The following is a 25,959-nucleotide window of genomic DNA, read 5'->3' on the forward strand; positions in this document are numbered from 1 at the left end:
CTAGTGGTAGTTGCGGTCAATTGAACTCGGATCAGGTGGACAGTCAGCTGACTTTTGCACAAGCAGGAAGGGGAAGTCGCAGACTAGTCATGTCAAACAGTTAATACATTTTTGTGCGTTTCTTTTATTTAATAGACGAAGGCTTCAAACTTTTAAAAAATGTTCGTTGGGGACGATGAGGACGGAGACTTCTTGTCTCCCACAGGAGGGTGAGTTGGTTTTGTACTCCGAGCTAATGCTCTTTAGGCTATAAGCTAACTAGCTCACCAGGATTTAGCCCATGTTCTAGCCGTTGACCCAGCTTTCATTTTAATCTTTGTATTAATCGTGATTAAATGGAGTCCACCACCATTAAAAAAGTCTAAAGAGCAGGCGGATCATTTTAAGCCCCTTTCTAACATGTAGTACATATTTCAGTTATGGTTTTAATTCCCTTTGTTACGTGTTTTACCGGAATATCAAGAGAATCACGGTGAAGTGATGTGAAGTTTTGTCAAAGCAACATATCTGTGCCGAATTTCAAAGTGACCTCATATACACAATGAAGAAAATAAAACTGCATTTAAGTGAAGTTCAGGACTATCAATACAGTGTAAAGTTAACAGGTATGAGCGGGTTTGAATCGTTTTGTCATGCAAAGTGTGACCTCTTATAGGTTTGCGGCACTATGATTGCTTATATCAAGCACTCCGGTGTTGGTTCTGCCTGCTCACATGATTCTGTGGCTCATTTTCCAAGTAGCATTCATGAATGTAGCTTCTCAGACTGTTCAAGCCTTCATCAAATGTAATTTCTCTTTCGTGTTTATCTGTCGCCCGCAATAAAAGCATAAAAGAATTAGATGATTTTATCAGGCAAAAACCTGCAAAACTTCGGGGCTTTTTGTTTTTTAAACACACACATCTTGAACATGGGCTAGCGCGATGACGTTTACCCCTTTTCACAGTAAACGTCATCGCGTTCAGAAGGACGCTACTGCAAATTAAAGAGTTTCATTATTTCTATTTACTGAAGTTATTAACTTATTTTATGGACAGGTCACTATGCGTGAAAATTAGTTGGTGCGTGATGTTTTTTCATGCGTGAACTGGCCACAGACTTTCTTGTTTAAAAATGTGTGTGAGTGAGGAGAGATGCTTTGCACACAGGGTGAATGAGCACAACAAGATCTGACATCGGGATATTTTCTTTTCAGAAAAAAAATGAAAGCCAAGTAAATTGTGAGATACTGGACTGTTGTTTGAGCTTCAAAGTGTTCTTGAAAAACATTTAACCCATCCTGCCCTCAATGTAAGCAGTACAGGATTCCTCAAGCCAACTTACTGAACCACATTCTGACTATTAACATCTAACTGGTAAATGAAAATGAATGTATTTACTATGGAAGCGTGCATGTGCATATAAAGAGGTTACTTCTAGGAACTAAAGCCACAAAAGCAGCATGATATGGGACATCTAAAACTGTGACACACAGTTTAAAAAAACAATAATAAAATGAATACAATGAGAACACTGCAGGCTGATTCACAGTGATATAGACACTTTGATGGCCGTACTACATTTAACTGTGGTATACAGTTATGTGAAAAAGAGTTCACATGACTCTATAGAGTTTACTGCTTCCATAGGAATTAGGAAGGTAAACGGTCATTGATAAGAATGGGGACGTATGTCCGTCGAAGCAAGTTTTGGACGTTTACCGATCAGATGTATTCAGGTATGTGTTTTAAAATACTACCAATGAAAAATAAAACCCAATGTTTTAAGAGTACTATAGAGTTTGTACTGGGGAATACATGATGTAATCCCAGTTGTTAATGCAAACTGTGTGTCACGTTGTCATGGGAATGTGTGTGTATTCATTTAACCATTCACAAAATGTGTAAACATATTTATACTTGATTTTGACTTAGCTTCTTAGTCTGTTTTACACTACTGGAAATGCAGTTAGAGCATAGGACGCATGCCACAAATACCCATTCAATCAGTAAGAGCAGTTTCACATTGATATGCCAAAAAACCAAATCATTTTCACTTCACCTTTACTGCGCTATGGGACGTTATATTTTATGTTGACTGTGTCCACTAAGCTTCAGAGCTCTAATGTGCAGCACTATAGAGAGCGCTCGCAGCAATAAAACAGTTAACCTGTTTTGAATTGTGTATTTTACCACTGCATACGAAATCACTAGATTAACAATTTTATAAAGTATTAATCTAATTTTTTTCTTTCTTGCAACAGTGATGTATTTTATTGTTAAATTTTTATGTTCTCTCTAAATTTCTAAAAACCATGAACTCATTATCTGATAATCATGTCTCGAGCTGGACCAGGTGACACTCATAGAGCATCTGGGAGATGTATTGTGGAGTAAAAGGCCGTCTATCGAGGGCTAAAGGTTGGCTGAGACAGCCATGTAACAGGACAATGATGCCAAGCACACTATCAAACCTATGAATAAATTTAGTCATTCATTTATTTATTCTTTTACATTTTTCAGCCAAAGCCTGGCCTTAGAATGTGGTAGCTTAAAGCAGCTGTGTGTAAATTCAAACCTTTGCATAACAATTAAAACAATTAATTTGACACAATTTTCAAAATGCAGCGTTTTGCAGCTTTCTTAGTGTCATTGGAAAAGTAGTTCCAGAAGCTTGAATTATTTCTTCTTCTTTAAAGAAAAAAGGGATCTGTGCGTTGAAAGACCCAAACTTGGTGCACTTTTGTCATGGGACAGACTCACTGAGTATTAGGAAAGCTTCCAGCTGACTTTTTAATCTTTGCCACTTTTCTCATGCCTCCTCCCTCTGCACGAGTTCTGTGTGACTGTAGTGCAGTGTGTGTGTGTGAGCGTTTGGGATCAGTGGCAAGCGTAGAGCCTGTTGTTGAGGAGGGACAAGTGTTATGGAATCTAATTCCTCTCACATGCTGCTTGTTAGAGTAGACTGGAGTTGAAGGCTTCTGCTACAGCCCATCTCTTCCCTCCAAAGACCCGTGCAGCACTAAAGCCAGAGCGCTGCGCCTTTCTTCTTTTTCTGCTACGCTGTTGAATTTGTCACACAAGTGTGATAGCACTGGGGGTCGAGTGGTCAGCATAGCTAGCGAGACGAGCATTGGAACAAGCATTAAAAGGATTCTGACTCACACATGCAAACTGGCTGCCCCTCCTCAGCCCAGTTCCTTACCGTCGGAGATGAATGCGTTAAGGCTTTCAACATGTCTGTTCTGGGAGATGGCAGTGATTACCAGTGGAAGGAGTTCCAGGGGTCAGTATCAGGCTGCCACCAGTGACTAAAAATTACTTGGCAAGTAATTGGATAACGAACTAATCATTTCAGCCATTTGCTTATAAAATATGTGATTAGAGAAAGAATCTTGATGTCATGTGAAATATGTGACAGACAGTTTACTTACTGTCCCACATAATTTACCCCCCATATGGAAAAGAAATAGAAAAAACTTCTAAAAGACTTGCATCAGCTGTGGCCTTCTTCATATAGTGACTCATATAAGGCTGATATGCTTCACTCATGAAAGTGGCCACTTTCATATATTGTTTTAGGAAGTATTCAAAACATACAAGTTTCATTTATATCATTTTTCAAGGGATCTTATATCTGTTTTCACTCCTGTATGCTTTTCATACAAGTTTCACACAAGACAGATACAAACTTCAGAAGATTTATAAATATCTCTTCCATATGGGTATTATGACCGTGGACAAAACAGTATATTTGAATTAAAAAAAAAACAAAACAAACATCAGCTGGTAGTGGTTAAAATGGTTACAATAATGACATCTTGATGCCAGCTCGATGATGTGTGGTTTTGTGAGACTTTCTTGTTTACACATGTCTGGTTGCTATATATACAGTTTATACCCGGGAACTTGACTATAAAATAAAATGTTGGCGCTGTTACCGCCGTCTGGCGGGTACTGCCTGTGGTCAACAGTATTCTGATGATCACAGGGCTCACTGTTGCCTTCACCTTCCACATCTCTAGCTCTTGGTATTCCTCAAGCTTTTGTGTTCTTTGCTATCACTTGCGATGGCTATATCTGTTACTACAGACTTCTTCCGCTTCTTGCCCACCACTACTACATGTGGTTGGTTAGCTGCCACCAATTTGTCCATCAGTATCTGGAAGTCTTGGCCTGGTCATTCTCAACCACAACCACCATTTCAGCCTGCACCTGGGCTCGTGCCTAGTGTTGTAGACCCAGCCTCTGTCAGTCTTGTGCATATTCCTGTGCTGCCATGATTAGTGCCTCTGTGCTGTATTTTAGTCCAGTTTTGTCCAGCCATTTGTAGGATCAGTTGTGTCATCTTTCCGATATGCTGGCGGATCTTTGTTTCATCCTGAACAGTGGTTCTGGCACTCACTAGTCCCAAGCTTCTTTCCTTCCACTTAGCGTAAAGTGTCAGAGTGCTGGATTTTTGTGGTGAAACCTTCCATGCATGCTAGGGAACTTTCTTGCCCTGATGTCAGTGGGACCAGTCTCCTCCTTTGACTGTCTTATTATCCCAGTAAGGTATCTGATGACTGACAGGACATATGTGGCAACTCCCTGAATCGTGCTTTTCTTGTTCAGCTGACTCCTTAATCTCTACACAAATGCTATGGCAAGGGGGAGTGAGGAAGTTGGGTCATAAAATATAAAGACGGCAGGAATAAATGACAGTTATGAGACATGTATACAAAACAAGAGAAAGGCACACATTAGAGCAGCAGTCCCCAACCTTTTTTGCACCACGGTCCAGTTTAATGTCAGACAATATTTTCACGGACCGGCCTTTAAGGTGTCGCGGACAAATACAACAAAATAAAATGATACAGACAAAGACAAAAACTGTGGTATTTTGCAAATATAATAATAAACCGAATTCACTGTGTAATTGTGTAACTTTATTAGCAGCCACCTCCTGAAATGTGCCAACAACATTGAGAGTAACATCCTCTCTGTCTTGATGCATGCTCAGTGAGTAAATCTCCAAAGGTTGATTCTGTTCCTCTGGACGTAGCGTTTGGGGAAACCTGCAGTCAGCTGAGACTGAAGAAGTCACTTGGATGAGTGACGAAACGTTTCTCCCACAAAACGCTACGTCCAGACGAACAGAATCAACCTTTGGAGATCCTCCTCTCTGCTTCTTGATGCTCTCTGGTCGCTATGGCAATGCGTAAATAGTCCTTTCAAAATAAGACATACGACTACAACACGGAAAAAGACCCAGGGAAACTGACTTAACGATAAAACCCTGAAAACCATACATTTCACACCCGAGCCTCAACTCTCGCGGCCCGGCACCAAACGACTCACGGGTCCGAGGCCCGGGTGTTGGGGACCGCTGCATTAGAGGACAAAAACACAAAAAAGGTTGGGAGCGCTGTGCTGCTGCATATGTCTGTATGCCATCTTGCCATCATCCCCACACTTCAAGATTGGGTACCAAGCCCGAATAACAACTGGTATGTTGAATGTGAGAGCAGCTGGCCTGAAAGAGAGGATTATGGCTAAGCTGGAAATCTGGATCATCCATGGCCAGTTACAAAGAATGCATGAAGTACCCTCTGAAAGTCTATTAGAAGATGTTAATGCAACATTAAGGACAATGTCTACTGCGACCATCACTGAAACCAAGCAGCTGATCTATACGATAGCAAGAGTGATCCTTGAGATGACTTGGCTACAAGCTGAATAATACCCATAAAGGCAGCATGGAGGGAAGTTAGCCATCTGTCAGAAGTGCAGGAAGGTGTGATGAAGAAACTGGTGCCTAAGAAGTACAACAAGCTGTCCATACTCGAGGCCTGGTGAAATGCCAAGCTAAGATTCACAACCAGCACCAGTAGGCCAGCATCAGTCTTTCAAAGGATATCAGGGTGACAGGTCTGTAGTCATTTAACCCAGTGACCAAGATGATTGTGGAGTGCTTGAAATGGGAGGGGACTTCACACAGTTTCAGGGATCTGTTGAAGATCAGTGTGAAGATGGGAACCAGCTGGTCAGAGCATACTTTGAGGCAGGAGGGTGACACACTGTCTGGACCTGGTTCCTTCCTGGTCTTTGTCTCTTGAAGACTTGCCATCACACATAAGAGTAGGTGGGATTTCAGTACAGAGGGGTGGGTGGTGGGGGCAGCACCATGACACTGTGGCTACGTCCACACCTCGTTTTCTCTCCGTTTTGGCCTCCTGTTCACACTGAGACGGCGTTTTCACTCAAGGAAAATGCAGCGTTTTGAAAACGCTCTCGGAAATGCATACATTTAAAAACAGTGCTTTCACGTCGTGGTGTGGACAGCGAAAAGACTTTTTGAAAAGAATTACATTTTAGTCATGTGATGCAGTCATGTGACCAATTAAACTAAGAAGGCATTATACGGCAGTTGTTTTGTTTGCTCTCAATTTTGACAGTCCTATTAAAGATTAATATCAGTTTGTACATGCTGCAGATAGCTTTTCTTCAAATTCTTTAATTCTCACTCGCTTTCAGACGAAAACGCCGTTTTCAAATCTATTTCTAAATCTAGTGTACCTGTATAAGAAATGGAAACCCAGGCTGTTTTTGGTTAGCTCAGTAGTCAGTGTTACTAGCTTTAACTGGTATGTCTCTGGCTGTTGTCATCAATAATAATAATAATAATAATAATAATAAAAAAAAAAGCAAGCATTGTTATTTCTTTTGTAGCTATTTTTAATTACTTAATACAGTAAAATGCAATGACATAAGGGAACAGATTTTAGTCAAGCATGCCTATCAGACGTATAAACGTATACAGTATTACCACCGTAGCAATAACCTTCTACCAATGTGTGGTAAACAGTTGGGCTGAAGAGTTCGGCTCACTGCTCAGCCCCTGTGGCACAGAGGCCCTTCCCCAGAACAATGTCACATCTACTGGTGCATTCTGCCATGCTGCCGTGTTGGTGTCACTTCAGCTGGTCAAGATTCTGTTTGAGGGGAGATCCCCCAGGAAACCATCTGTCATCTATTTGGGATCATGGTTTGATGTTTCAGACATGCATACAATATAATAATTTTTATATAATCATTTTAATTTCCATGACATTATTTTGCATACTTTCATTCCCAACACATTACCCAGTATCAGTATAGATGTCCAGCATGTTTTTCTTTTTTAAAGCACCATATAGCAATGCAAATACAACCACATGTATATAATCTTTTGTGTTTTTTAGGGCCAAGCTGGCTTCCCTGTTTGGATTAGACCAGGAAACCAGTCAGGGGAACGAGTCATTCCAGTACACAGCCCCCAAACAGCCTAGAAAGAGCTCCAACCAAGGTAACAGTCTCAGAACTGCAGCATTGCTGAATTTACATCCAGTTGTCGTGCAGAGCCACCACTGATCATTTCTTTAATATTTTTGTTTTGCAGCTCCATCCAATCAGAAGCCAGCTCCACAACCTGGAGCTCCAGCAGTATTATTTGCAACAGCAGTCCAAGCCTTCAGATAGTGAGTTTGAAAACCATTTTTAAGCACTCATCTAAATATGTCGGGTGCTATATTCTAAATGTCAGTTTTCATGTTTGTTTGTTTTCTACATCTGTTTGGAGCATTATCCCCCTTTTTCTTTACACAAATTAAATTCTTTACTCCCCCAAAGTTCTCTCTCTGTTCACTGAACAGCTGTGTTGTCTCATGTAGTATTAATGGACAGTACATGAAGCAGGGAAAGCTGGGAGCTGCTGTGCTGGGCAACCATACAACAAAAGAGGTTGGAGCTTTGTTATTTAGTCTCTTACTTTATGCTCCTGGTTTGACTTTTGTTTGGTTTTTAATAATGAGCTCAGCTCTTCTTTTCTTCAGTACAAGCTGCTTCTGTATTTAAGCCAACAGAAACAAGTAACCTCTGCCAAGATTCACGTGGGCTTTGCTTTCACGGTGAGTATAGTCATGAAGGATACAAAAGTAGACGCACCATCTGAAATTGTTAGTTATATATTTCCGATAATCATTGCGATACCTGTTTAAACCCTGTTCTTTAGATAGTTGTTCTTTTGAAAAGCTTGTAACAGCTGTAAAGAATAGCTGTTTCCCCCACTGACTGTTTTCATGGCTACATGCTCTTCTTCCTCTGCAGGTACAGCAAAACAATTATTGCACTTTTTATGATGACCAGAGGCAGAACTGGTCCCTTATGTTTGAGTCAGAGAAATCAGCTTCAGACTTCTGCAAAGAGGTGAGCCTCAAATAATAAATACTGTGATTACAGTTGGGCCAACACAAAACAAACAGACTTTGTTTATTGACAGCACAAAGTCCAAAAGTATCAGGCGATCTTCAAAAAAACGATGTGTGTAGTCTACATTATGTACAAGCATGATGAAGAAGTCTTCACAAATTTCTCATGTGTGGGACTAATAAAGGTTATCTTATCTTTTATCATCAGGTATGTTTAGCAAAAGTGAACAGCGCTGCGACTGTAGATGTGGTGGTACTCCAGGACCTCAGTCTTGGTGAGGGCCAGTCAGTGGAGAATGGAGACTCTGTGGAGGTGGTGTACACGGGCTGGCTTTTGGAGAACCACACTTGTGGACAGGTCAAACACTCACGTCATTCATTTTAACAAGTATCAGTGTTTTTTGTTTTTTTCTCTTGTGGATTTTCTGGTTATGATGACGAACAAGTCTTTGAATCTTATTTGTATTGCTACAGATGTTTGACTCCAACCAAAACAAAGACAAGTTGCTGCGACTGAAGATTGGAGCTGGGAAAGTGATCAGAGTGAGTGAAAGTATACTGCAGTGACTGTGAATAGTAGCTCAAAGGGCTGTCCACACAGGAAGTGACATGCGGTGATGTGGCAACCCAACACCATAAAAAGAATGGGTGAAATAAGTGCGGGCGATATGAAGTTGGTGGTTCAAGTGAAACTAAATGAGGTGGTTGCTGATTGGCATGGCAGGGTGCTAAATACATCGGAGGATTATCTAGGCAGCCTGAGCATTGAATGTGTGTTAGCAACCAACCTTCAGCAGCAAGATAATGCATGCTGAGCTAATTGCTTTCTGTGTGGATTCATTGAATCAAGTAAAACGTAAATGAATAATGTAGCTGTCATGGCTAAAACACTGTAATTCCAGCTACATTTTTATGGAGCTCTGTGCAACTTGATAAACTCACTGATGCACACAGGATTTAAGTGAACTGAAGTTTGTGTGTCGTTCATGTTAACACACTGTGTGACCAGACTGTCCTTCGCTACGATGTTGTAATATTACGGTATGTACATCAACTAGCATATATTTTAGGTATGATGATCAGAGTTCCTGTTTCCATGACTAAGTAGCCTGTTGTAAAAGAACTAAGCTCGAAACATTATGCTCTCCATATTGCAGAGAGCTGCCTAATCTTCCCATCTTGACTGTTCTTGGAAAAGATTTAGTTCTACATTCAGTATTTAAAATTCAGTTTTATTTGTATAGCGCCAAATGACAAAAACTGTCACCTCAAGTCTCTTTAAATTATAAGGTAAAGACCCTGCAATAATACAGACAAAACCTCAACAATCAAACCTCCTTTGAGCAAGCACTTGGCGACAGTGGTAAAGAGAAACTGCCTTAAAAGAGGAAGAAACCTCTGGTGCAATGAGGCTTGGGGAGGGTGGTCATCTGTTATGACCAGTTGGGTTGATGGGAGGAAGACAGCATACAATACACACTGTGGAAGGGAGTCAGATATTAATAATGAATAATGATTATGATGGTGAGTGAAACAGAGCATCATGGTAAGCCCCCAGCAGCTAAGCCTATTGCAGCATAATCACCTGATCCAGCCTTAACTATATCCTTTTCTTAGGCTTTATGAAAAAGGACAATTTTAAGCCTAATCTTACACGTAGAGGGGAGCTCTGTCTCCCTGGGCCAAACTGGGAGCTGGTTCAACAGAAGAGGGGCCTGAAAACTGAAGGCTCTGCCTCCCATTAGGCCTGCAGAGCGAGAGCGAAGTGCTCTAATAGGGTGATATGGTACTACAAGGTCATTAAGAGAAGATGGGGCCTGATTATTTTAAGACCTTGTATGTGAGGAGCAGGATTTTGGATTTAACAGGGAACCAATGAAGGGAAGCCAATACAGGAGAAATGTGCTCTCTCTTTCTAGTCCCTGTCAGCACTCTTGCTACTGAAGACTTTTCAGGGAGTTTTTAGGACATCCTGATGATAATAATGAATTACAGTACAGCCAGTGAAGAGAAGCCAGTATGGGAGAGAAAACTCATCCCTATCAGTACTGATGTTGCAGAAATCTTTGTGCTTTTCTTTTTTTTTTTTCTTTTCTTTGTACAGGACTTGGTGATGGGAATAATCATCACTGTCTGACATGCCTCATGCTAGCTTGTGATGTAATTTGGCAAGCTAACAAAACACTGTCAAAAGCAACATTAGAGGGTTCTATTCTTATGTTATAGATTGTAACCTGCACTGTGCTTAGAGCCGTTTGTTTCTCACTTAGAGAGACTACAGCCCACATTCTTCACTGTCCACAGACTGTTAGTCAACCAAGAAAGTTGGAGAATGCCTCATTTTTAAAGATATGTTACAGTTCATTCACTCATTAAAAATAAAAAGCACATAATACATGAAACGGCTTAGCTACTGCCTGCTTAAATGACAAAGAAAGCCAATATTACATTCTCACATTAGGTTTGATATTAATTTGTTTTACAATGCTGGGGTCGTAAATGAGACCAGTGGATTAGCCAGCTGCTTTTAGGCTCACCTTAACTTATGATGTTGTCGATTAAATAAATAGAATTTGCAGTTTATTAAATCATCACTTATTTATATTTGCTTTTGTGTTGGGTCTGTCCTGCATTTCTGATCATCCAAAAATGCTACAGTTGCTTTTGAAAGGTTCTAGCATAGCTTTAAATGAGTGTGTGAGCACTGAGATTGTGCCGTTTATCACTCTTCTGTTGCTATTATGTTATTACCTCATCATCTCTTTCCTCTCCTTCGCTGTATGCACAGGGCTGGGAGGAAGGGATGCTGGGGATGAAGAAGGCAGGCCGTCGTCTCATTGTCATCCCACCCGATTTAGCTTACGGATCTAAGGGTGTCCCTAACCGTGTCCCGGCTAACAGCACTCTTATCTTTGAAGCAGAGCTTCGACGGGTAACATCCGCTGCACAGTCCTCGACATCTCCCTCATCTGCTTGTATCTGTTTTAGCAACTATAGTCTACCGTTCAACCACTTTCTGAAATATTAGAAGCTTATTGAGCTTGTTTTGTGGTTTAGGTCAAGTTCTCAAAGGACAGTGGCTCTGATCGGGCGAGTGCTGGCTCCAGAGACTCTGCTGCTCCTTCCCCAGCCCTCAGTATTGAAAATCTGGTCCCAGAGCCCTCAGCACAGCCCCCCTCTTCAGGTTCAGGAAGACCAGGGTAAGATTTAAACCTGATAAAATAGTTAGCACTATTATTCTAAACTTTGTTTTTTTCCTCACAGTAGCTGATTTGTCTTCCCAGGGAGCCACCACTTCGTGCAAAGTCAAACTCTCTGAGTGAGCAGCTGGCTGTAAGCAAGCACCTCATTTTGTGTTTTTGGTATTCATTTGTTTTGGTGCTGTGAAGATTGGAGCTGCTATTCTTCTCCAATTTCAGCATCCAGATGCTACTAAAGCCAAACTGATTTCTCGGATGGCAAAAATGGGCCAGCCCATGCTGCCGTTTCTGACAGGGGCGGCCAGCCAGCCTGAATCCAGTGACTCTGAGCTTGAGGTCAGTATCTTGTCATGTGTACTGGTTTAGCATTTTCCTGTTGTCAGTAACCTAAATATTACTGCCCTTGTATCCAAAGCCTGATAAACTTTATTCCTGTACCTGTAGTTCATTTTAAACCCACAGGTGCTTAAAATACTCTCCAGAAAATGTACCTGAATCCTGCAGCTAAGCCTGGTTTAGTGTATTTTTAGGTATTTCTTTAAAAAGATTTCTATCTTTGGAAATGACCACCGCCCTCCTGTAGGGCCGGTGTACTGTTTGTAGCTGTAGTCCACGAGGTAGAGCAGGTCATCCACTAATTGGAAAGTTGGTGTTTAAATCCCTGCCTGCTCCAGTCGCCATACCAAACACCGCTGGACAAGATACTAACCCTGTGCTCTGCAATGGATGCGTCATGAATACGCGTATGAATGTTAGATAGAAAACACTTGCTGCCAGTATGCTGGGGTTCTTACTGGTGGATGGGAGCGTTGCTTCTTCATGTTTTCAGGTCATGGAATGGGTCCTGACTGTCGTTTGCACTTTATTTACTATTATTAGGGTTGTTATTAGAAGTATTAGTGTTATCTGCAGTACCTGCTTTAAAAGACTTGGTGTTTAAGCTTCACAGGACAAATTTATGGTAAAAACTTCATGTCAGGAAGTCCCTGAGATTGTTCCTTGGCTCTCACAGCTGATCTAGATTAGGAGGCTATTTTCTGTAAAAAACAAAAAACAAAGGAAAATTAGTCCAGTGCTGTAATTGTTTAACTTTGTCTGTACAAAACCCACAAACGCCGCATATGGAATAAAATGGCTCCTTGCTTATGTTTTCACAAAAGATGAAACTGTTTTATATTGTATGTTATTTCTTGTTACATTTAAAGTGGCATCTGAGTGAAATGTGGATCAGCTGGCACTTAGCCACACTGTCCCAAAACACAACTGTACTTCATACTGTTGTGTGTCTGTGTGTCTCCATGGATGTGCACAAACACAAATGTTTGGATGTTTTTCTGTTTGTAAAACATTTACATGTTTTACTTTTTTCCCTTTTTATTAATGATATTTAAAACATTTAGAATAGAATAGAATAGAATTCAACTTTATTGTCATTGCACATGCACAGGTACAGGGCAACGAAATGCAGTTTGCATCCATCCAGAAGTGCTTTAGTGATATAGATATATTACAATATATATTAGCAATAATATAGATATGTGAGTATATTACAGAAATGGGTCTATTATGGAATGTTATAATGTACACGGTATGAAGTATGTTGTGAATATTCTATAACTATAAGTATGTACAGGCTGTAGTGAGTACAAGCTATGTACAGGATATGAACAGGATATAAATATGAAAAACTATACAGAATATGAAATAAATAACTTTACAGAATCTGAGATATACAGCTATACAGAAATGGGAACTATGCAAGTTGTAAACAGTTGTAGGATTAAAGATTATCGAATGTACAGAATGATTATTTACACAGAGCTATACAGTAGTGCAGTTAAGATAAGTGAGGGTGTAGATAGTTTCTACAGAGGCTATATGGTTAAATGGTTATATGGTTAAAATAGTGTTTTATGTTTGTCTTTAGCAATAGAAGACAGTGTGTATGAGTCATTACATTTCAGGTTAGTTTGATTTTACAAAACCGCGATTGTAACCATATTTTTTAATATGACTAATAATGAATAACTAATAATAAGTATCTTTGTGTATGTATATATATATATGTTCATACATTTAGAACGCTCTTAACACTTTGTCTTTATTGATTTTTAAGTCATCTTGTTGATTAATGTGGTCTGTGGCTGTAGAGGTGTGTGGGATTATTACACTGTCTTATGCTCTTAGATTAATTTTAGTTAAACAGGAAACTAGCATTGCATTTTGATTTCAAAACTGTGGACATTACCAGACAGCAGAGCCGAAGAGGAAAAATTTAAATTGCAGTGGTGCTCGACATGTCCTTAAATCTAATCCAAGTCTAAAAGAAAAATGATGAGATTAATGCATCTCTTTCACATGAAAATATGACACACAAAATGTTTTCTGGCATCATCATTGGTGAGTTCACACTGCTGTGCGTTTATCTCCAGGACACCAGTGGCAGCAGAGCAAAGGATCATCCCGTAGTTTCATCTCCAGTGCCGATCACCACTGCTCCTGCAGCTGCTGCACACGGTAAACTTCTTGTCCTTACTCATCCGTCAGTTCTCTCTTCCTGCATTTGTAAAATTGCAGTGTTTTTCTTGCAGTACATCCTCATCCTCATGCTCCTCCCACCTCCGCCTTACTTCCTGTTATGAGCACTGTGACAGCACAGCCTGGACTGCCAACCAGCAGCCACGCGTTCCAGGTGTAGCATCGCCACTGTTTGTACTAACTTAATGCTTTTAATACATGTTGGAAGAAGTGGTGGCAGAGATGGAAAATGTGTGTTTATGTCAGTGCATTACATCATTTCAAAGCCTTGCTCCTACACACAGACTCCACTGCAGCCTGTGGGCCAGGTCTACCCTGCACCAGCTGTCCCATACATGGGTAGGATTCAACCACCAGGAAGCCACTAGTTCATTTGATGACCTCATGATAATAATGCTGGATGCAATGGTTTCAAATTACACACCCTTGTGTGCTCCCGTTGTTTCTCAAGGCTCTGGGGATGTGACTTCCTTCTTGATGACTGAGGCCAGGCAGCATAACACAGAGATTCGCTTAGCTGTTGGAAAAGTAGGCGATAAAGTGGATCAGCTGGCTTCAAAGGTACACTCTGAAATGGTACAAAATCATGAAGCAGCTTTAATGCAAAGCAGAAACATTTGATTTCGTTTTTTTTCTTCTTTCCTCAAAATCTTAACAGATCGATGATCTTCAAAGGCAGGGGGGCCTTTCCACGGGTTTGTCTACTGTGTCGATGGAAACCTCCATGATCTTACACAATATTCAAAGAATTGTTCAGGTACATGCATCAGCAGCACAGTGCTTTATAGAGGCATTGTTAAATCCCCCCATCTGCAGCTGTTCTGAGCACTTATTTTGCTTTCAGGAAAATGAGTGTTTAAAAAAAGAAGTGTTTGAGAAAAGTTCTCGCATCGAGGAGCAAAACCGTAAGATCGGAGATCTCATCAACCAGAACCAGAGGTGAGTTGAAAGAATTAAGGTTTACGCACAGATACGGGGCAGCCTAAAGCTTTAAGTCTCTTTAGATGTTCAGATTCTTATTCCTTGCACAGTGCCATCAGGGATCTTGGCAGTAAAATTCAGAGATTTATAGACTCTGAATTTTGAAGCCTGTTTGTTAAGTGTGTGGCTGCTTGTTTGTTAATACAGGCACAATGTGGAAGCAGCCGAAATGCTAACGTGAAGATGAATTCCTTGATGCTGCAGTTGTTATGAAACTTTATAGAAACAGCAGAAACATTAACAGTTTAAAACATTTTTTTGTACCAGGCTGTAATTCAGGCTTTTAGTGACATAAGCCTGGATGTTCTGTCAGTACCAGCGAGTTTTAGTGTGATGCAGTTTTTAACAGTTCAGAATGGGTTGCTTCTAGTTCTAATGTTTAATTGTCTGTCTCTCTGTCACGTTGTAATTTGATCTTAACAGTAACCAAGCAGTCCCACATAGCCTAATGAAAGCACGAGGGAGTCTTTGAGCCTGAGTGTGCTTGATGCAGACGTGTGATTTTTCAGGTACATGGAGCAGAGTCACCTGATGCTGGAACAGAGGAATGACTCCCTCAAGTCGTCCAGTGAACAGAACCAGGCGAGACTGCTGCAGGCTGAGCAGGACAAAGTGAGTCGTTTGGTATTTTTGGTCTTTAATGAATCAAATAAGGCTGTTGGCTAAGTTTTGGATGTTTGTGGTGACAGACTTCCCTTATAGTGAAAGGACTAAGAACTTAACAGGACATGTGTTGGACTTAGTGGTCACATGCAGCATATTACAGTCTGCTGATTTTGTGGCAGGTGGCTGCGGGTCTTCACAATTGAGATTTAATGGGGGTTTTTGTTTGGTTTGTTTTTGTTCTTAAAACCTGAGAATAAATGTTGGTTAAACTGTTTTGGATTTATTTGTGATTTTTGTAATTGAATTGCTTATTAAGCGTACAAAGGGTGTGGTGTAAGGTTTAATAACGTGGTGTATTTGGTGATTCCAGCCTGCCTTCTTATTGTGCTCCTCTAGTTTGTACACTTGTGTGTCGCCAGTTTGTAGTTTGGACTTGGTTAAAGGTTTGCTGTCTGCTGATTCCACTCTTTTCCAAATGCTCTTTTCATTGTATTCAAGCTGCAGTGCTGCTCTGAGGAAAAACTCCTATTCACTGCTCTCTCTTCTCAGCATCCTCTGCCTCTGGACCTGGGCTCTGGCCAGGTGAGCCTGTTTCCTCTGTGTAGTGCCATCAGACTGGGTGGGGTCAGCTAGAATCTGTAAAATAAGAAAAAGCATCTAGAATTATAATCGATGTTTAAATTACAGGAAGAAAATGCTGCCTAAAGCAGTTTTGTTATGCTGTAAGAGAGCGCAGCTGAAAAAAATCCCGAGACTCTAAATAGTCATTTCCAGGTCATTGCAGACCAGAAAGCACAAAATTTAGCACAAAGAACTGTGAGAAGCTCCTGTTTGATCCCAGTCTGACTGCAGCCACTGGATCACCCTTTTTCATCATCCTTCACTGGCACCTCAACTAACCTTATTTCTTTTTTTGTCCTTCTGCTTCCTTTTCATCAATCAGCACTCACCATTTTCCTTCCACAGGGACACACTGCTAGCACCAGCAGACACTCATCCAGGCTTGTTTCTATGTTGTTCCACCATCTCTGTGGCTTTTATTTTGATATAGTGCCACCAGTACATCTTCCCCTCTCACCTCTCGCCAACTCCCCCAGGTTCGTCTAACAGAGGACCTGGCTTCAGCGGCAGCGCGGGTGTCTCAGCTGCAGCTCGAAGCTTCAGCTCACCAGCAGAAGGCCGCGGAGCTGCAGGGTAAACTGAGCACAGCGCTGCAGGACGGTGAGAGCCGCTGCCAACGCGTCGCTGCCCTGGAAGCACAGCTGGAAGGTGCTTGTGTGCTCGATTTAAATACACTGTGCCCGATAAGTATAAAAAACATTATAAAAATTGTGCCTTTTTATGGATATCAGAATTTTTGGTGCTGCAATCAGAGAGGTGCATTCAATACAGAGTCTACCTCCGCAGATATTATATCCATCCATTCGCTTCCGCTTATCCTTTTCAGGGTTGCGGGGGGCGCTGAAGCCTATCCCAGCTGTCATAGGATGAGAGGCGGGGTACACCCTGGACAGGTCGCCAGTCTGTCACAGGACCAACACACAGGGACTAAAGAATTAAAGTTTTATTCATGTCTCTCTAAAACATCTCCAACAGAAAAACACAGCGATGGTTTACGCAGGTTTAACTGCTTCTTTGTCCTGTTGTTTAAACTTAGAGCAGCTGATGCTGAAGCAAGACATGTTGGACATATTAGACATAACATGGAAGGATAAGACTCATTTTATTTATAGAATGTGCAAATCCTTTTATCAGATGAATACATTTCATACAAGTGAAGAAGCAAAAACCCCCCAAAGGTTTGAGCGCCTCGAGAGAGCGAACAAACTCGTAAATTTGACTAAATGTGTAACGAGCTTGTACTTTGGCTGGTTCATAGTCATCATTAGGTCCACTGTTAAACATTCCCCAAACGTTTTCCTAACAATCTGTCTGAATCTGAAATTGTCTGACTTAAAGCAGAAGATTTTCTTTCTTTAACATAACTGTTCCTTCACATTATTATGACAGTTAACAGGAATAGTTGAGGTCACACAGAAGCTGAAATCGGATTGTTAGAAAAGGAAATCTAAACTGTGTTTTACTGCAAAACATACAGCAGCCACACAGAAGGAAGCCTGTCCCGTATCCTCATAACGTTTAGCACCAGAAGTTTAGTGGTTAGCACTTTTGTTGTCCCACAATAAGAAGAGACTGGGTTAGAATCCCTTCTGTGGGGTGTTTGGATGTTCCCTGTTTGTGTGGGTTCTCTCCGGGTACTCGGGCTTCCTCCTACAGTCCAAAGACGCGCAGCTAATGGGGTTAGGCTAATCGTTAAATCTGGCTGTCTCTGTGGCCTGCACAGACAGATGTCATGGGGATGGAAGGAGGCTGACCTGTCCAGGGTGTCTCTGACTTCTCCCCCCCTCCCCCTATCCATGCATGGATGGATGGATAGATTTGAATATTTTAATTCTCTTTGAATTCTCCATTCTCAACGAATGCCTTAATGTATGCTCTCTCTACTCTCGACCATGCAGGGAGCTCACGCTTTCCCTTTTTGCTGAAATGGAGAGCAGCCTCAGTGTCCTTGTGGTGATTTGGAAAGTTCTGTCCATGCCTTAAATCTTTTGTCTTTCCCTGTAAACTTGCGGGCAGAGCTAACGACCACACAGATATTTTCCCTTCCAACATCTGAGCTACGAATGTTACTTTAACAGAAATGTTTGATTTAAAAAAATATGCATGTGTGACATCAGCAACAAGAAAATCAAGGCAACCCTGTGTAAGAACATCTAGTGCCTGGTACATAAAGAGCAAAGGAGAAGATGTCAGACTATTTTTTTTGAAAAATGGACCGGACTAACCATCTGTGTGTTCATGTGTTTCAGAGCTGAAGGAGGAGGCAGAGAGGGTTCAGACTCAGTACCGCTCAGAGAAACAAAGACGCAAAGAGACGGAGCTGAAAGTGAACACCATGGAAGAGGAGCTGCAGGACCTGAAGACGGACAAGGAGAGCCTAGAACGAGTAAGCGGATTTCATTCTTTTGTGAATGAATTACAGCAATACACAGTCACCATGGAAACAAAATCAAAAAGGGATGTCTGACAAAAAGGTGTGCCTCACATTTAGGCACTTTCAGAAAGAAAGAAGAAATGGCAGGTGGAGCGTCAGCGTCGGGATGAGGAGGTGGAGGAGCTCCGCAAGAGCAGCCAGCAGGAGCTAGACAACCTCCGAGCTCAACTTCGCAAGGCCAGGACCAGCAGTGACAACGCTGCATCAGAACAGGTCACATCTCTGCATCCAGCCCAAGGGCCATCACATCTTCTAAATGGAAAGATCAACAGTGTTTTGTGAACATTAACGTTGCTTTACATTCTTATTGAAGCTGTCTCAGCTGCAGGCAGAGCTTGAGCAGGAATGGAAGGGCAAGTGTTCCCAGATGTTGGCTTCAGCTAAAGGGCAGCACAGCAGAGAGGTGGCTGAACTAACAGAGCAGAGAGAGGGTCTGCAGGACAAGTTAACCCAGCTGCAGGAAAAGGTGCATGAGCTCGTGCTCTCATATTGTCTTATGATGTTCATTTTACGCCCTTTGGCACTTCATGTAAAGCACTTTGAGTTGCTTTGTCACTGAAACGTGTTTTTAAAAAAACTTACTTTTAAATGAATCTCTTAATTAACGTAGAAATGTGAGAAGTACACTGACCTTTTCTAGATGATTATTATAACAATAATAATCATTTTAACTCACCATTCATTTAGTAACTAGCAAACATTCCACATATATAATATAATACCACCACGTTTCATTACTGCGGTGTCCTGTGCCACTCAGCAGTAGTTTCTTCAATTGTTCAGTTTAAAGTTGAGAAAAGTTTATATTGGGACACGTACACGTTACATGGTGTGTTGTTGAATCATGTTTGCTGTCAATAGTTTACAGCTCTGAAGCAGCTGAGAGACTCAGAAGAACATAGTCTGCTGCAGCAACACAAGCATCATGAGGAGTTGCACGCTCTTCAGGAAAAAGTAAGATGGATGACTGCATTTAGCTCATCTTGTCTAACAAGATTAAATATTTATTATTAGCTGGGAATGCATTTTTTCAGCGACTTCACTACCCAGGAATATTTAGCCCTTTAGCACGGAGACTGTGCCTAAGCTGTAGCCAAATCTTGACATTTTCACCTGAGCAGAAAGCAGAGCTACACAGAATCCTGATCTTAAAAGTGATGGTAATAAGTGTGGCGGGGACTCCTCTGTTTCTCTGGGAAGTAACTGTTAAATGCCTGTTATGACTGATTAAAATAAGATAAGAAGAGCTTTATTTATCCTGAGGGAAATTCTTTTGTACACATGTTCAGTGCAGCGAGAGAGGCAGAGGAGCAGAGGAATAAGATACAATATGTACAACAGAATACAAGTATACAGTAATATACAGTAGGATAGTGCAAAATATAAGATCAAATAACTGTAACAGGTAACAATATAACTAAATCCTGAAGCTTATCAGTGCAGGTGATTCTAAAGTGACATAGTATTGTGCTATGATGGGGAGATGAAACAAACATTCAATGAAAAACTGTTGGTGCACGGTCTGAATGGGAACAGAATAGCTTTGTTATTAATCACCTACAGAGTGAGGAGGAGTTGTAAGGATCAGTTCTGCATTTCCAGTCTTTTGCTGCGTGTGCTCCGATGGTCCATCATGGAGGCGTGCATGGGGTGGGAGGGGTTACAACCATACCGTTGTGATTTACATTACATATATTTATGTCATGTTATTCTCTTCAAGTACACAGCCTTGGAGCAGCAGGGAGCGACTGTAAGACAGAAGCTGCGAAGACGAGTGGCAGAACTGGAGAGCAAACTGGAAGAGCAGGAGGCTTCTGGGGACACTGCAGCAGAGGTGAGAAGTACATGAAACCTTTCAAACAGAACAATTAATAGAAGGTGCAGTGCAGCCTTTGTCTTCATCTGTCACTTTAAGAAGCTGTTTAGCTGATAGAAATCACAGAATGAAAATCAGAAATGATCAGCAGCAGCTCATTAATGTCTCCAGATGCCAGTGCAGGGCGCTTTAGTCTTAGCTTTCAGCTTGTTTTCCATAAGACTGCCTGATGTTTCCAATCCAGTACTGGATTCTGATGTTGAGTCCGTCATTCATATATATGTGTGTGTGTGTGTGTGTGTGTGTGTGTGTGTGTGTGTGTGTGTGTGTGTGTGTGTGTACACACACACACAGAAAGTTATGGTTAAAAAAATAATTCCCGTATAAAGTAAATGGTTTACTCCGTAACATGATTGCGTATGAAACGAGCTTCCTACAGTCTGAGAGAACAGAGTCTTTTAGAAGTAAAATTGGGGAATGGTCCCAGACTTTGAGAGGCTGTGTGGGCACATAGTTCAACAGTTTAAAAATAATATTTCTACATGCACAGCTGTAAAGTATTGGCTGGTTTTATAATATATGTTACAGAATATCAGTAAAAGAATCAGAGAATCTTTAGCAGTGTCTGTACGTAAAACCTGTATCGAACATTGAAGATGTTCAGATCCTGAGACAGGACTGCATTGAAAACAGACACGACTCTGCTGAGGAGAACACGGCATCACACAACAAAGACTAAGATGACGTGCTTATATAGAAACATTTTGGCCATTATGAAAAGCTTTAAGCTGCTGAGCAGGTAAAATCTGTCCTGGCAAAATAAAATTATTAAAATCTTCCTGGCATGAAGTTGACATTTATATAAGAGATTTTGTTAAATATATTTTCAGAGGCCTAATTATAACCTAATTTGATTTAAATGACTGATGTATTGTTTGAAGAGACACTTTGTATAATTAATGTTTAATATCTTGAGAGCACAGTTTTTCACAGAGGGTTTGTATCATAAATAATGCTTCAGTAAATTCATTTTCTCATTTTGTTTTCTATGTAGAACGCTACGAATATCTCCATCTTTTTATGAGAAGCCAACAGTTAGGACAGCAGGTTTCTCTGAGAAATCAGTCTAAGGAGCTGGGACAGAAAAACATTCTTGAAGTTTCTTCTTTTTAAGTCTCTTTTCATCCATGACCTAGATGACTGAGAACCTTCAGACATATCTGAGACATCAGGTTCAACAGGAAGTCAAAGTGCTGATTTGCACCATAGTCATGGTTGCTTAAAGCTTAGGTCAGAGGAGTGATGGCTCTGCAGCTCCTGTAAAATCAAACATCATTAGATGAAATGTAATGAGTGAATATAATGAATAATATAGAGAAATTGAGTGAGGAGCATGAAATACAGGATTATGTTCACGCTCCTTTAAACTGAGACAGCATGACCGATCACCATCATAGCCTTTGTAGTACATCAACAGTAGGTCTGATTTTGGGACGTAGAGTTTCTTCTTCTATGATTTAGTCCTAAAAATACCAAACACGTGTTCTCACTCATAATCAGTGGGTTTACTAGTGTGGGTACACATCATGGATCACAGCTGGTAAATGGACTGGTTCTTATATAGCGCTTTTCTACTCTGAGCACTCAAAGCGCTTATCAATAAGCTGAAGTAAAAGTTTGCTTATTGGTACGCGCATTAGTGTGATGCTGTGTGAAGTCTAAGGCCAGTGCATGCTGGGACATAACTCACCATTTGTGTTCTTGTAGGTGAAGCGTGTGATGAACGGAGTGTTCCACTCACTGCGAGGGGAGTTCGATCTCACTGAATCCTACACCGGCCAGGCTGTGCTGGGGGTCATTGTCTCTACCATTAAGGTAAAATCCTTTTGAAGCGATCAGGAGCCTCACAGCATTCGAGTGTCAGTCGTAGCGCCTTTATTCTAAAACACTTCCACTGCTTCGGCACCTTATGTTCAACCAGGAAGCCAACTTTGCAGCTCCTTGCCACACCACACACGCCAAGAGTTCTTTAGTTCCAGTTCCTTTCACCTGTCCCCTCAGACCTCCTGGCACCGCCCCCCGTGAGCTTACTGTACCACCCCTCCACTGCAGCAGAGCCACAGACCACACCTTTCTTTTTTTATATGCAGCCTTTGTGCAGAAATTCAGAGTTCTTAAATGTTTGGACTAATCGACACATCTTTTGTCTTACATCTCCACAGGTGGAAAGGCATTGTTCATTTATCCATATTGTACAATCACAGCACTCATCTCATGATAATGGAAGTGTTTGACTGGCATTTGGTTTTGAATCACAGAATTCTAGAACCAGCCATTAATGTGGTTTTCTTTTCTTCTAGGATGTAACTCTGCAGCTCCTTGGTGCCAAAGGCGGAGCTGCAACAAGACCAATTACAAACGAGGAGGAAACAGCGGAGGAAGAGGAGAAAGAAGAGGTTGAAAATGTGAAACAGGAAGAAGAACCTCACCAGAATGTGCACATAAATGGAGAGACAGAGGTCAGAAAGGAAGAGGAGGAGGAGGAGGAACATGTGGCTGATTCAGATTCTCATCAAGTCAGGGAGACTCGTGAGGATCAGGAAGAAGCAGCTGAGGAGACGGTGTGTGAGTCAAACACAACAACTCAGGCAGAACATTCAGAAAGCACAGATATCCATCCGGTTTCAACGACTGAACTCGAATCAGAAGAGCTGACAATAACGGCAGCACCAGCAGCAGAGTGCGAGGTACAGGAGGAGGAGGGGCAGCAGCCTGCTCCTGAAAGCTCTGCAGAAGATAAAGACACCAGCAAGTCTTTGGATCCAGATGAGCGTTCACCTGACGATGGGCAAGGTGCTGTGTCAGAAACAAACGCTGCAGTGACCAGTGAGGCATGCGTGGACAGCGTGGAAGATGATGGAGAGGATGTAGGAGAAAAAAATGCTGCTTCTCATAAAGCCTTTGGACCCCCATCCAACCCGCCTCCACCACCGAGCGCACTTCAGGACACCTCGGGAGAGAACACAAGGTGAGTACAGGTCATAACGGCTGGTGGTAAAGTTACGAGTTTGATTTTGTGGCTCTGCTGGTCAAAAAACAAAAAGCCTCACTGGCCTCCCTATAGACTGGGAAGCTGCGTCCATTTTTCATATACACTTTATGGTTAATGTTATTCCAGCCAATCACAACAATGTTTCAGTATAAAATTATACACACAGGACAGAGTGAACATTGGTTACATGGTTGCTTTAATTGTACAAAGTCGTTTATATTATTTCATGACACATTTAATCGTTTTTTTAACAGCAGGGCTCATGTGCTTATAATTCGTGCTTATAAATGCGTCCTTGAACGCATCACGTTTCAAGTATTCTTTCTTAGACTGTCGTGGCAAACAGCTGTCAGTAATACTGAAAAGTTTACCAGTGGAGCCAATGAATAATGTAACGTTAAGCGCATAGAGAGTGTTAAGAAAAGACTTGTAACTTGCAACATATTTATGTCTTCATTACTACTGACATACCCTCCTGCTAACTAACCGCTTGTATAAACGCTATCCTGCTGGCTTTATTGCCTCGCCCCACCTCTTTCTGCTATTCTCTCAGTCTGACTGGGAGAATTGATGAGGAAAATGGAGAGGAGCCATTTTTCCAGAACACAACTCCTGCCAATCCCCCCGCAGCACCCAGCGAGGAGGAAGAGGAAGAGGAGATGGTAAGGAAGGATCTGTAGAGTTCAGGCAAAGCTCTCAGATTTGATTGAGCGCTTTTACCTCATCCCACTAAACCCAGCCCTTCCCGTGTGTTGTGTCAGAGATGTTTTAGCACTTGGACACTATTTGTGATTTTCTTCTTCTTCTTTTTGCCTCTGCTTTGTGTCCAGAGCCTAAAGGGGCGTCCACCGCCTGCTCCCCTGTTTGGTGATGACGAGGATGATGATGATCTGGACTGGATGAACTGACATGGAACCAGAGCACTATTAGTCTGCGTCTTTTAATTTCCAAAGCTACAAACACTGCAAGGTGTACCAGCTGTGTCTCCACGGTAGAGCCGTGAAGGTGAAAGAGATGAACTGACTGAACAGAGGATGGTCAGTCTAGCTCTGCAGCGCCATGTGATCCTGGTCAGTGATTGGCTGCTGCAGACAAAGCAAAGCTTCAGCCTTGAAAGCCTGTAATTAGAGGAATCTAATGAAATGCCTTTCTGTACTTGTTTAATAACAGTTGATGATGCAATCAGTTCAGGCCCAGATTTTAACATGCAGTGTAGCAGATTCACATGCAGGAATAAATGATTTCAGACTGTACTCGCTAAGTTTTTAATCACAGTTTTAAAAACTGAACTTTTACATACTTTTGTTAAGCTGATATTAATTTCAAAAAATAAATGATGAGAGACACGTGGCCTTTATTGACTCTCCTGGTTCAGTGTTATGTGTTTTACTGTTAAGTAACTGTGTAAGTTCAGTCCTGGCTATTTCAGGAACATTCACTGAAGTGAACATCATCCTTTTATTTACATATAAAAACTATTGATTGGTTATAAGTTAAAGCACAAAGCATGATTGCCTTTTTAGTGGCATGTCTGCCAATGACCAGGAGAGGGAGCTCTAGACCAAAGGAAAGCTACACTGCTGCTGAGTAAGCGCCATCAAGCTGACGAGCAACCTGTAAGAAAATGTACGCTCGGCGTCAGATGAAAGGTTTCAGTAATTAGTGAATTCAATTCAAATGTGAGAAAAGCCAAAAATTCCTACTTTTCCTTTTTCCTAGTTTTAGTTGGCATGAAGTGAACCTTTAATACATTTAGTCTGTTAGGGGTTAATGTTAGCCTGTGCAGTGTTTTCAGTGGTCCAGCAACTTACATTTAAATCTGTACCTTTAAATTCCATAAAAATATGGAAAGAAAAATATGTGCACACACAGTGAAATACAGGGAGTGCAGAATTATTAGGCAAGTTGTATTTTTGAGGAATAATTTTATTATTGAACAACAACCATGTTCTCAATGAACCCAAAAAACTCATTAATATCAAAGCTGAATGTTTGTGGAAGTAGTTTTTAGTTTGTTTTTAGTTTTAGCTATTTTAGGGGGATATCTGTGTGTGCAGGTGACTATTACTGTGCATAATTATTAGGCAACTTAACAAAAAACAAATATATACCCATTTCAATTATTTATTTTTACCAGTGAAACCAATATAACATCTCCACATTCACAAATATACATTTCTGACATTCAAAAACAAAACAAAAACAAATCAGCGACCAATATAGCCACCTTTCTTTGCAAGGACACTCAAAAGCCTGCCATCCATGGATTCTGTCAGTGTTTTGATCTGTTCACCATCAACATTGCGTGCAGCAGCAACCACAGCCTCCCAGACACTGTTCAGAGAGGTGTACTGTTTTCCCTCCTTGTAAATCTCACATTTGATGATGGACCACAGGTTCTCAATGGGGTTCAGATCAGGTGAACAAGGAGGCCATGTCATTAGTTTTTCTTCTTTTATACCCTTTCTTGCCAGCCACGTTGTGGAGTACTTGGACGCGTGTGAT

At 41.3% G+C, this 25,959-nt stretch overlaps 1 protein-coding gene across 5 annotated transcripts; it reads left to right on the forward strand.

The window, feature by feature from the left end:
- fkbp15b (FKBP prolyl isomerase family member 15b) lies at positions 1-24,811 on the forward strand. Of its 5 annotated transcripts, none has more exons than XM_040028486.1 (29): positions 1-209; positions 7,202-7,305; positions 7,399-7,477; positions 7,670-7,739; positions 7,832-7,906; positions 8,106-8,204; positions 8,415-8,564; positions 8,681-8,749; positions 10,995-11,138; positions 11,264-11,406; positions 11,491-11,539; positions 11,626-11,742; positions 13,839-13,923; positions 13,998-14,098; positions 14,211-14,283; positions 14,396-14,505; positions 14,603-14,701; positions 14,789-14,883; positions 15,435-15,537; positions 16,629-16,800; positions 18,402-18,538; positions 18,644-18,799; positions 18,900-19,052; positions 19,448-19,540; positions 20,307-20,420; positions 22,170-22,277; positions 22,763-23,430; positions 24,008-24,116; positions 24,285-24,811. In XM_040028486.1, exons 1-29 carry the CDS (start codon positions 160-162, stop codon positions 24,360-24,362), a joined length of 3,603 nt encoding a protein of 1,200 aa, XP_039884420.1. In that variant the 5' UTR covers positions 1-159; the 3' UTR covers positions 24,363-24,811. The 5 variants fall into 5 exon arrangements, with proteins under 5 accessions (XP_039884420.1, XP_039884422.1, XP_039884423.1 ...); XM_040028488.1 differs by having other exon boundaries at positions 11-209; positions 14,229-14,283; XM_040028489.1 differs by lacking the exon at positions 24,008-24,116 and having other exon boundaries at positions 11-209.
- Positions 24,812-25,959: the final 1,148 nt, after the last annotated feature.

The sequence above is a fragment of the Simochromis diagramma genome, unplaced genomic scaffold, assembly GCF_900408965.1.
Source record: "Simochromis diagramma unplaced genomic scaffold, fSimDia1.1 OVJJ01000781.1, whole genome shotgun sequence".
In the NCBI taxonomy this organism is placed as follows: domain Eukaryota; kingdom Metazoa; phylum Chordata; class Actinopteri; order Cichliformes; family Cichlidae; genus Simochromis; species Simochromis diagramma.

Excerpts from the sequence above, each read along its gene's own strand:
- fkbp15b (XM_040028486.1), top strand. The coding sequence starts at position 160 with ATGTTCGTTGGGGACGATGAGGACGGAGACTTCTTGTCTCCCACAGGA. Across the intron at positions 8,750-10,994 it reads GAGCTGGGAAAGTGATCAGA|GGCTGGGAGGAAGGGATGCT; the intron begins GTGAGTGAAAGT and ends CTGTATGCACAG. Across the intron at positions 11,407-11,490 it reads TCAGGTTCAGGAAGACCAGG|GGAGCCACCACTTCGTGCAA; the intron begins GTAAGATTTAAA and ends TTGTCTTCCCAG.